We start from the raw sequence: 11,126 nt of genomic DNA on the forward strand, positions 1-11,126 counted from the left end.
GCAGAGACAACATCATGCACAGCATCAAATCATTCCTGGGGGAGAAGAGCCACAACCTGACCTCTTCCCGTGATGTAAGTGTGCAGAGTTCCCAGCAGGGTTAGCATCCCCTTTGGAATCCTTCATTTGCCTGCCAGAGGAAAGAATGAGGCGTGCGAGGTGGAAGGGTTTGATGGAGAAAGATTATAGATGATAAAAATCCTTTTATTCTGTGAACATAAAATATTTAGCCTGGAGAGTAATTTTTCTTGGCTCTAAATTTAGAAATTAAAGTTTATGACTGGAGGAAACTATAAAAGGAGAGATTTGGATTAGATATTAGGAAGAAATCCTTCCCCGTGAGGGTGGGGAGGCCCTGGCACAGGGTGCCCAGAGAAGCTGTGGCTGCCCCTGGATCCCTGGAAGTGTCCAAGGCCAGGCTGCATGGGGCTTGGAGCAGCCTGGGATAGTGGAAGGTGTCCCTGTGGTGGCACTGGATGGGCTTTAAGGTCCCTTCCAAAGAAATCATTCTGGGGTTCTGTGATTCATTTGCCTCTTAAACTGCTCTGATTTTTCCCTGTTTGTTAAGGTGTTGGCTGTGAGGGGAGATTGCCATCTGAAAAGTGCCTCAGGATATGTGAAATACCTGCTGAATCCTGCAGTGGCTCTGGGCACTCACCCAGCACAGAATATGCCCCTGCATGCCCAGTACCCATCCCATGCTCTGTGACCTTCATCTCTGAAAGACTAGACAGGAAATGAGCTGGTTTAAATTTAGAGTCAGCTTGGAAATCAGTTTATTTCTTCCCTTCCTTCTTTTCCTTGAGTCAGTTTGACTGGATTAGGGTTATGAAGTTCTATTTCTTTGAAACATGAGGAACTGCAGCTTTCCTTGACTTGCTGGTGCTTTGGATCAAGCCAAGATGAGGGGAAGCCAGCGGATCTCAGTGGGCTTGGGACATCTCACAGAATCAGGGTATGGTTTGGGTGGGAAGGGACTGTAAGGCTCATTCAGTGCCACCCCCTGCCATGGGCAGGGACACCTCCCATGAGCCCAGGTTGCTGCAAGTCCCATCCAGCCTGACCTTGGACACTGCCAGGGATCCAGGGGCAGCCACAGCTTCTCTGGGCACCCTGTGCCAGGGCCTCACAGCACAGTGAGGAAGGGCCCAGATCCTCCTGAGCTCTTCAGTGGTTTCATAAAACATTTCATTATTTAGAGTTAATTAAGAATCCACTTGGTACAGATCTTCTTATTTTGTTGATGCTTTCCCATCCTCTTCCTTCCTTGCCCATTCCTTCTCCTGTGCTGCTTCCAGAATTGTGACAGGAACACTTTGTGCCTATGGGAGTCTCAAGCAATGAACAGAGTCCATGAATTAATCTGGGTTAATCCCTTCATTGCTATTGATTCCTTTTGTGCATTTTTAATACAAGGAGAATGTGACAGTCTTTTGCAGCCAGCACTGAAGAATATCTTTTACATTTCCCTGAAGTTTTGAGCAGCTGGTAAATGTTTTATTGTTGCGTACTTTTGAACTCTGTCTTGCTTCATGAAACTTTCTGAGGAACATGAAAGAATTTAACAAGAATTGTACATATTTTAATTGGACTGGAAAAAATGTGTGTATTGAGAAGGAACATTTTCAAAGATCCTTAATTTTCAGTTCAGCTATTTTCATCTTAACACATGCAGATCCTATCAGAGTAGGAATCTGTCAGTATGACATTGGTGTGACCTGGAGCAGAATAGGATCTTCCACAGAAAGGATGTGGTTATTCTGCCAAGCTCCAGTTGGAACTGCAGTGATCCTCAGTGCCTCAGGTCTCAGTTCCATGCAGGTGATATCTGTGCATGAATTACTGCAAAGGATAGCTAAGATCTCTTATTCTTTGTGTCATCATCTTCCCGTGGTATCCCTCACTGACTCCAATACTGAAATTTTATCAGTTAAATTGCATCTTCCCAGACAGTAACAGTAGGTATCCTCCTATTTTTCATATGCCAAATGTGTGTTTCTAAGCTTACAGAATTTTTATCTGTTTCTAGCAATGAAAAAACCCTTTTTGCTCAAATTAAACTGTAATTTTACCTTTATTGCTACAGATGGAAGGCAGCAGGAGGATTTATGGGATGTTTGAAGTCTTAAAATGAAGTTGGGAGACATTGAGTAGTCGTAGCTGTCTGTGGGTCTTGTTTAATCTTGGACAAGTCACACACTCAAAATTCACCCAAGTTGCTTCATCTGTGAGTGGCTTGTGCTTTGCAGGGATGCTGAGAGACTTCAATACCTCTGAATTCATTATACATGTCTGCATGGGGAAGTGAGTAGTTCCAGATTTCCTAACTTAATCCTGAGGCACATTCTGGAAACACAGAGGTAGAGATTTCTCGTACTTGTCTTATTGCTCAATTTATTTTTTTAATTTTTGCTGCTTCAAGCAATTTTCCAAAAATACCATAATCTTCCAGAGAAAGCATGATCTTCCAAAGAAGGTTCTCTATGACTGGATTTGCAGAACAATTTTTTAATAATCATTTGTGTGCCCTATGGCATTCTTTTCCCACCACAGGTATTCAGATTTTGTGCACTGTGTTTCCCGGGCATTTGGATAAAGACATCTGCACTACTCATTCCCAAAACAAGATTTAGTATAATTTAGCTTTTTCTTGTCTGATTACTGGAAGATAGGATTAAGAACCTTTTGGTTTGAGTGAACTCATGTACTGGTGGCTCTGTACAAAGGATTTGGGGCTCAGTAGAGGAGTGTGCAGCCCTTGGTGTCCTCTTTTTCTCTGTTCTTCATCAGGATATGGTTTCTTGATTCTTGGCTTTGGGTGCTCTCAGTGCAGCTCCTTCCCCACCTCCCTGCCTCTGCCCTATTTATCCCATAGAGCAACTTGCAGGATGAGTGTATTTCATTTCAGTTTTTACTGTTTTGTGCCCTTAAACACGTCAGAAGCTGAATTGGAGATAAAAAGCTGGTTTAACAAATCTGAAAAGAGGGTCAGACTCTGCTCCCAGGGAACAGGGGCAGGAGGAGAGGGAATGGCCTCAGGCTGTGCCAAGAGAGGATCAGGTTGGATATTAGGGAAAATTTCTTCATGGAAAGGGCTGTAAAGCATGGGAAGGGACTGCCCAGGGCAGTGGTGGAATCATCATCCCTGGAAGTGCTCAAAAAGTGTGTGGATGTGGCACTTGGGGACAAGGTTTAGTGGTGACCACGGTGGTGGTGCTGGGCTGATGGTTGGACTTGATGATCTTGGAGGTCTTTTCCAGCCTGAAGGATTTTGTGATTCCATAATCCACCTTCCCCTTGCTGTACCCACCCTTCCTGTGCAGGAACGTGGGATGCCCAGAGTGCCTGTGGATCAGGAAGCATTTGCAGTCAGGATGTTGGTGACTCTCCTGGGCATTCCCAGCCCATCTCCACAGTGGATTCCTGTGCCTCCTGAGGGACTCTCCCATTTTCCCAGTGCCAGTGCACTGATGGGTGGAGCAGTGGTGCTCTGGGAGTGTTCTCACACGCCTTCTCCAGGCTTGCACCTGCAGGTGACATCTCCATCCTGTTGGGATGTGTCTGCTCAGGCTGAGCGGGCAGTGCTCCTGAGGAGCTTTCAAAGCCTCCCCAGGTGATTAAAGGAGTGATTGCTGACATGGCTCTTCCTTCAAAGCAGCTGCTCCATTATTGGGGTGTTGGCTTAACAAAACATATCCCAAATCCTTCCCTGGGCTGTGTCATTTTTGGGATAGATCCCTATCTCTGGAGCTGCACCATGAATACCTGTGGTTTCTATTACTAAAGCTGAACACTTATGAAGGAGGGAACAGAATCATCTCACTGCATCAAGAATAAGCAGTTTTGGGGAGTGGAAGCCTCAAGAAACACCTCGAGTGCCTTGGTCATTGTTCATGGGCATTTCCTTGGGACAGTCAGTCCTCAGGGGAGTTTCATGGCTTGGAGCATGGAGTCTGCAGAAAGAACAGGACTCTGTCATCACATGGATCCTTTTCCTGTCACTAATCCTGTCTATTGGCACCTGGAATTGCCTTTCAGGGAGATTTTTGATGGATTAGCAGTTTGATCAGATAGGGGCTTTCTGCACAGCTGTGTGATTCTTTTTATGCTCAGTAATAATCAAGAGATGGTTCCTTTGTCACCCCTGAACAGTGGAAAGTCCTCCTGGATTTTGGAAACTGGACCAAAGTTTCTGGGCTGTTACTTAGGCCAAAACACATGATGGTGGGAGCAAATGAATTTTTATTTTATTTTGTCTTCTTTTTAGATACCTGAGGAAGCTGTGCAGTTGAGGGGAACAGCCTGGATATCAGGGCTGGGCAGTAAGAAGGAGAAAAGTGTAAAATGAACCCCTGTGGACACAATTTTAACCTGGTGCCATAATAAACATGGTTCTGCTCACTCCTCTCTGGGTGGCTGAGTAATTGTACAGATCCCCATGAATTCCCATTAGCTCTCTGGTAGCTTTTGCAAAGTGGTGGTAAAATTGAGATTGTCTTCATGCTATGTAGTAATAGTGGATGTTTTTGTTATAAAACTTGTTTATAAACTCCCAGTCAAAATATTATTTATCTCTGTTCTGTTTCTCATTAGTAAATGTTACTGCCTTTGGCTCTGTCACAATGATACAAATTGGATTAAAGCTGGTGTTTAGATTGCTTTAAAAATCCCTGTGGTCTTGTAAGTGAAAAGTTCATTTAATAACTGAATTTAATATCTCCTCTATTTCTCATCATGGATAAGAAGGACAGATTTATTTTATGCTACAAGCGGTGACCTGTAGCATAAAATAAATGAATTCTAATTCTTGTTGGCGTGTCCAGGGGCTGGGCTGGGTGCTCCCAGGGCGTGTCCCTTGTCCCTGATGTGGTGCTGGTGTTGTCTCCTCCCTGCAGGTGCCGGTGATCGCCGTGCTGGGCTCGGGAGGGGGGTTCCGGGCCATGGTGTGCTTTGCTGGAGTCATGAAAGCACTTTATGAGTCAGGAGTCCTGGACTGTGCCACCTACATTGCTGGGCTCTCTGGATCCACCTGGTAAGGCCTGCCTCTTGCTTCTCCTCAGCTTCCCTGCAGCAGGTTCTGAAGGAATTGCCACCAGAGCTGGCTTATTTCTATGGTTATAATTCACAGCACGTTTTACACATCCAGGTCTGCTGGGGAGGGGTGTTTTGGATGCCCCAAAGGGCAAGGACAGCTCCAGGTGCTCTTCCAGGGGCTTTGAGAGTAGGAATGGATGGAAGGAGGTGCCACACATATGCGCCCATATTTCAATATCAACACCTAATGTGTGTTGTTTTATTTTCCTGATGAAAAGTGAAAAACCAAAAAAAAATCCCTTATGATTTGAAGCTGATTACTCAATCAACCCAAAATGTGTTGTGTGCTTTGGGAGGCCTTTTAGAGCTCCTCAAAATCACTGAAAGATCCTCTGCTCCATTTTACACCCACTGTAAAATCCTGGTGGAGTTCCTGGGGATGTCTGGGGCCTGGCTGCCACCCTGCAGGGCATCCCTCTGTGGATTACCAGCTGTCTCTGTGGGTCAGAGTTACAATTAAACAGTCCCACTGGCACTGATTAATTTAGACAATACATCAGGTTTTAAAATAGTTCATTTAACCTTGAGGAGCAGGCAGAGGCTTTGATGGGGAAGATCTTCAGTTCCTGGTGAGTACCTGTGAAGAACAAATTATTTTTGGAGATCCCCAGGGAAAGGACAAGGAGTAATTGGATGAACTCTTAGGGGAATTGCTGCAGTGAGAGTGGCCAAGCAGGGGGATGTGTTGAGCCATCCTCAGTGTGACTCAGTGCTCATGAGAAAGCTGAACTTGACTGAGCCCCAGGAGGATGGAGCAGAGACCTGAGGGTCCTTTCAGACTCAGGGATGAGGTTCTACAAATGTCTCAATTCTTTGAGAGAAAAAGACTTGTTGTAGTATGAACAAGCAAGGGATCTTCCTGGGATGAGTTTTATCACCTGGTTTAGCTCTAAGGAAGCCCATGAATTTTAATTCCATGCTCTAACCCCAGAGTTGACTCTTGAATGAGATAATGATCAGTTCTATTCCTTGTATAGGGTATTTTTGTCAGTTATTTTTCATTGTGTGAAGCTTGCTTCCCCCTCTCCCAGACTAGAGGGAAGCTTTCAGAATGCCAGGAGGTTTTGAGATGCCAGAAGTGTCTGTGAACTAGAGTACATTTCTCCTTTAGATTGGACTATAAAAGGTGGGAACCCATGTGTTCTCTCACTGGTGGTGGGAGCAGCTTTATCACTGTCCATTGAGTGGGATGGATGGACCTCTGTCACAGCTGTGAGAAGCAGAAGGAATGCAGTGCAATAATGCAATGTGAAGTTAAAACATTACCTGTGTTTCTAGGGGAGGGTTTGCAGTCCCTGCTCAGGACAGACGTCACTTTGCTGGCTTTGAGGTCCTTTTTGGGGAAAACCCAGGGGTGAATGCGTAGGTGATCTAATGTAAACCTATAAAATCTGAGTTAAAATAGTGAGATTATCATTTATATTAGATTATCTGAACTGCTCCAGTCAGAAACAGATTGGAGACACTTGTGTTTGCACAAATTTGTCTTTGCTCTCTGATGTCATCCTTCAGTCTTTCCTTGCTTGATGAATAAATAAATAGACACTTTGGCACTCCCTTCCTTTCCTTTCTTTTCCATGCATTCTGTCTTTAGGGAATAATTCTCTTTTCTTTTTTTTTCCTGAAGGGTGGAGAATTCCTTTCCTGGTGGGACAGGCACGTTTTCACTTGTCCCCTCAGCTGCATGCCTAACCTTGGAGCAGTGCTTTTCTGCCATCTTGCTTCAACCTTGTGCTGACTCCTCCAGCTTCATCCCCCTTTCCCTGCACCCAGGAGCTCACGTGGAGTCCTGGCAGCCCACGTGGGACAGGGCTGTGCTGTCACACAGATGGCTGGGCATGACCTCAGGGCCTGGCTGACCCTGTGTGTGTCTCAGAGCTGTGCTTGGAGTAAGGCATGTGTACCTGGGCCAGGTCACTGGGTAAATAACAGTAAATGAGCCTCTCACAGATTAGAAGGGCCTGTCTTGGGGTAACCTAACCCAACCAAGTGGAAGCCAGGGCTGCCTGCACGTGTGTCTGAGCTTTGTTTGAAGTAAAGCTAAGCTTGTTTCTTAGTGACAAAGTTGTGATTTACCTCATCCTCACAGCCAGCCAGCTCTCTGTGCACGTTGTAGTTACTGTGCTTCAATTTATTATGGAAGCATCATATCCTGGGACGTGGGGCCCTATCCAGGCCAGAACCCCCTTGCCCTGGGCTGAGCCCCAGCCTGGGCAGCAGGGGAGGGATTGGGATTGTGCCCCTGAGCTCAGGTGAGACCCCACCTGCAGAGCTGCTCCAGCACAGGGAGGAGCTGGAGCTGCTGGAGAGAGCCCAGGGCAGGCACCAGGATGGGCAGAGGGATGGAGCAGCTCTGCTGGGAGGAAAGGCTGGCACAGCTGGGATTGTGCAGCCTGGAGCAGCTGTGGGGTGAGCTCATTATTGCCTTGCAGTGCCTGAAGGAGCTGACAGGAAACATGGAGAGAGATAATTTCCAAGGGATGGAGTGATAGGACCAGGGGGATTGGCTCCTCACTAGCAGAGAGTGAGTTTTGCTGGGCTATTGGGAAGGAATTGTTCCCTGTGAAGGTGGGCAGGCCCTGGCACAGGGTGCCCAGAGAAGCTGTGGCTTGGGACTGGATGGGCTTTAAGGTCCCCTCCCACCCAAACCATTCATCCATAATGAACTGGAGGGCAGAGAGGTAACTCTTACAGGGAGAGAGCTGCATGTGTCCTTGTAGCACCTCCAGTCTGCCACACAGCTATGCTAACTGAGGAGCTCCTTTCAGCTTAGCATGTTCTGTCTGCTGTCCCTTAAAGAGAAAAATGAGGACTCTTTAATCATTTGCTTCATACACATCATGGAAAATGCATGTTGAGTGTTTGATCCTGTGCTTATATTTAGAACAAATTGCTCAGCTTTCTGTGCTTTGAGAAAAAGGAAATTACAGTTTCTTGTATGAATGGAGATTTAATTAACCTGATTTAATCAGTACCTGTATCAGCTCACGTATGAACTTTGTGTAGCTTCGAGGCAGCAGGTTTGATGCTCACAGAGCCCGTTTGCCTTTGCAGGTATATGTCAACTCTGTACTCCCACCCTGAGTTCCCAGCCAAGGGCCCAAAGGAGATCAATGAGGAGCTGATGAACTCGGTGAGCCACAACCCCCTGCTGCTGCTCACCCCGCAGAAGGTCAAGCGCTACATCGAGGCTCTGTGGAACAAGAAGAGCTCGGGGCAGCCTGTCACCTTCGCTGACATCTTTGGCATGCTCATAGGGGAAACACTGATCCATGATGTGAGTGCTCATCTAAGCTGTCAAACTCTCAGATAATTCCCATTGTTACTATTATTTTTTTTTATTACCTTAGTTGCATTTAATAAAGGGTGCACATTTTGTTATAAGAAACAGCAGTTGCTTAAAAAAGTAGTGTTTGAAGCTGTTAAAGCTGTCAAACTCTTCTATCCTTCCCATTGTTACTATTTCTTTGAAATTACCTTAATGGCATTTAATAAAGGGTGCCCATTTTGCTATAAGTGTGGTGATGTTCACAGGGGTCCCAGGATGAGGGAAGAGATGAGAATGTTGACTCCATGTTTCAGAAGGCTGATTTATTATTTTATGATATAGATTATATTAAAACTCTACTAAAAGAATAGGAGAAAGGATTTCATCAGAAGGCTAGCTAAGAATAGAAAAAGAATGATAAAGGTTTGTGACTGACTGAGACAGTCCAAGCCAGCTGACTGTGATTGGCCATTAATTAGAAACAACCACATGAGACCAATCACAGATCCACCTGTTGCATTCCACAGCAGCAGATAATCATTGTTTACATTTTGTTCCTGAGGCCTCTCAGCTTCTCAGGAGAAAAAATTCTAAGGAAAGGATTTTTCATGAAACATGTCTGTGACAATAAGGAACAGCATTTGCTTAAAAAGGTACTAATTTCAACGTGAAAGATCCCCTTGGTTTCTTTGAAAATAAGACAACAGGAGGGCTTCATACTGTTGTATTCTGTAATTGAAAATTCCTAGTTGGCTGAATCAAGCACAAAGACTTCCAGTTCAAATGAGTGAGGTGAGCAGCAGCTGGATTTGGTCTTGTGGCAAGACTGAAATGTGTCAATAGATTTGCAGATGTGTTCTATACACTTCTATCCCTACACTGATAATGGGTTTTAAACAATTTAAAACACTGAGGAAAAGGCAACACAGCATTTAGTGGCAGATGTATAGAATTCTCATGCTGAAGGGCTGTTAATGATTGTGTGAGGTTGGTTAGAAGTCCCTGTGTACCAAGGGATGAAAAAAATGCACAGATGTTTAATTTAAATCAGAACCTGACACATCAGTGAAAAAACTTTTCATATCAAATTTCATTGACAGGAGGAGACTCTCAGATCTTTGTATAAAATAAAAATATGTGATATTTATTTATATATATATATACATATGTGTATATATATCAGCAGGCCTTTCCAGGGTGTGTTTGGGACCAATGTCTTTCTTTCCCTGCAGAGGATGGACACCACTCTGAGCAATATGAAGGAGAAGGTCAACAATGCCCAGTGTGCTCTGCCACTCTTCACCTGTCTGCACGTCAAGCCAGATGTCTCAGAGCTGATGTTTGCAGGTGTGTTCCCAGTCTGTGTCGAGTTACTTGTGGCAAGGAGGGAGGTGTGTGGCCTGTTAAAAAACCCTTTTTAATGCATCTGAGACTAATTGCATCTGACTTCCGGGAATCTGACAGAGTGATAAGTTAATCAGGGATAGATGATGACATATTCAGGTAGGAGTGCCAAGCCAAAGAGAAACCTGGTGACTTCAGCAGGGGGAAAGATGTTGAAATTAGGGTATCAAACAGGAAAAGGAAAATGTCCTCAGTCACCTTCTCTTTCAGAGAAGAGTGACATCAACAGTTAGACTCGATCTTATAGAGGTCTTTACCAACTCTAATGATTCTGTGATTAAAATTGGACAAACAAATTAGATATAATGCCTCTTTTTTCAATTCTTTCCCAGTGTGAAGTGCTGTTGGTAACACAAAAAAACCCTTTCACTTGTATTTATTCCATAGGTTGTAATCCCCTCTGGTAACTTCAGTTGAGAGTGGGTCCAGTTGTGGAAGATGCTACACTAAGATAAGGATGTGTGCATCTAAAGTTATATACAAGACTGGAAAAGGAAGTGCCAGGTGGTTTGCCTCAGGCTTACATGTTATTGTATTTCCTAAATTAGTTATTTGGAGAAGTGGCTGTCAAAGTTTGGGTTGGAAATGAAAATGAGGAATTGTAAATTAGGCTGAATATTTCATGGGAAAATGTGTCTTTAACTTTGCTCCTTAGGAAACTGATACCTTTTTGTTTGAAAATAGGAGTATTTTGGGGTTTAGATGAATTTCTGTTTTTCAATATATTTTAACTGGATTACTGTTTTAAAACCAAAATGATCTTTTGTTAATAATGTCTTTCTATAAGCGAGATCAGAAGCTTTACTTTGCTCTATAGAAAGATATTCCCTGTGCCAGTGGATCTTGGGTTTGTCTTTTGAGGCTGACATCGCTGTCATTGCAGAGGGTGCTAGATCTTGATTGCTTCTTATTTTAAGCTCCATTCCTCCTTTTAGTTTTTCCTGATGTGAGAGCTCTAGTAAATTTTGAACAGAAATATTTACACTTCCTAATTTACAGTGATTCTAAGGCAGAAATTTTGTTTCCCTGAGCAGGCTTTGTGATGTGAGAAATCTCCTTCAGTGCAAATGCAAGCTGGAGATGGACTAACAGAAATTAATTCTAATTCTCAGTTCAGCTTTGCTGTCACCCTGGTTCTGCATACATATCTGCCAATTCATGTTTATACAGCTAAAAGGAAATACGAAATTCCTGGACTGGGACTTCAATGGAATTACCTTCTGTTCCAGTGAATGTGAAGATTTGTGGGTGACTTATTTGGAAAATAGGATGTTGTATTTGACTTAGCTCAGATAAGCATTACCCTTACCTGAAATGAAACTCCCAGCAGTCAATGATTAAATCTTTCCTTTGAAGGACA

General features: G+C 44.1%; 1 protein-coding gene across 1 annotated transcript in view; it reads left to right on the forward strand.

Moving 5' to 3' along the window:
• The window catches only part of PLA2G4A (phospholipase A2 group IVA), a 52,116-nt gene that overhangs the window by 25,757 nt on the left and 15,233 nt on the right, over positions 1-11,126 (forward strand). The window contains exons 6-8 of the mRNA XM_031059189.1: positions 4,896-5,032; positions 8,149-8,371; positions 9,595-9,709. Coding sequence (XP_030915049.1) covers positions 4,896-5,032; positions 8,149-8,371; positions 9,595-9,709 — 475 coding nt within the window. The remainder of the gene's footprint in view (positions 1-4,895; positions 5,033-8,148; positions 8,372-9,594; positions 9,710-11,126) is intronic.

Source organism: Geospiza fortis, unplaced genomic scaffold, assembly GCF_000277835.1.
Source record: "Geospiza fortis unplaced genomic scaffold, GeoFor_1.0 scaffold229, whole genome shotgun sequence".
NCBI lineage: Eukaryota > Metazoa > Chordata > Aves > Passeriformes > Thraupidae > Geospiza > Geospiza fortis.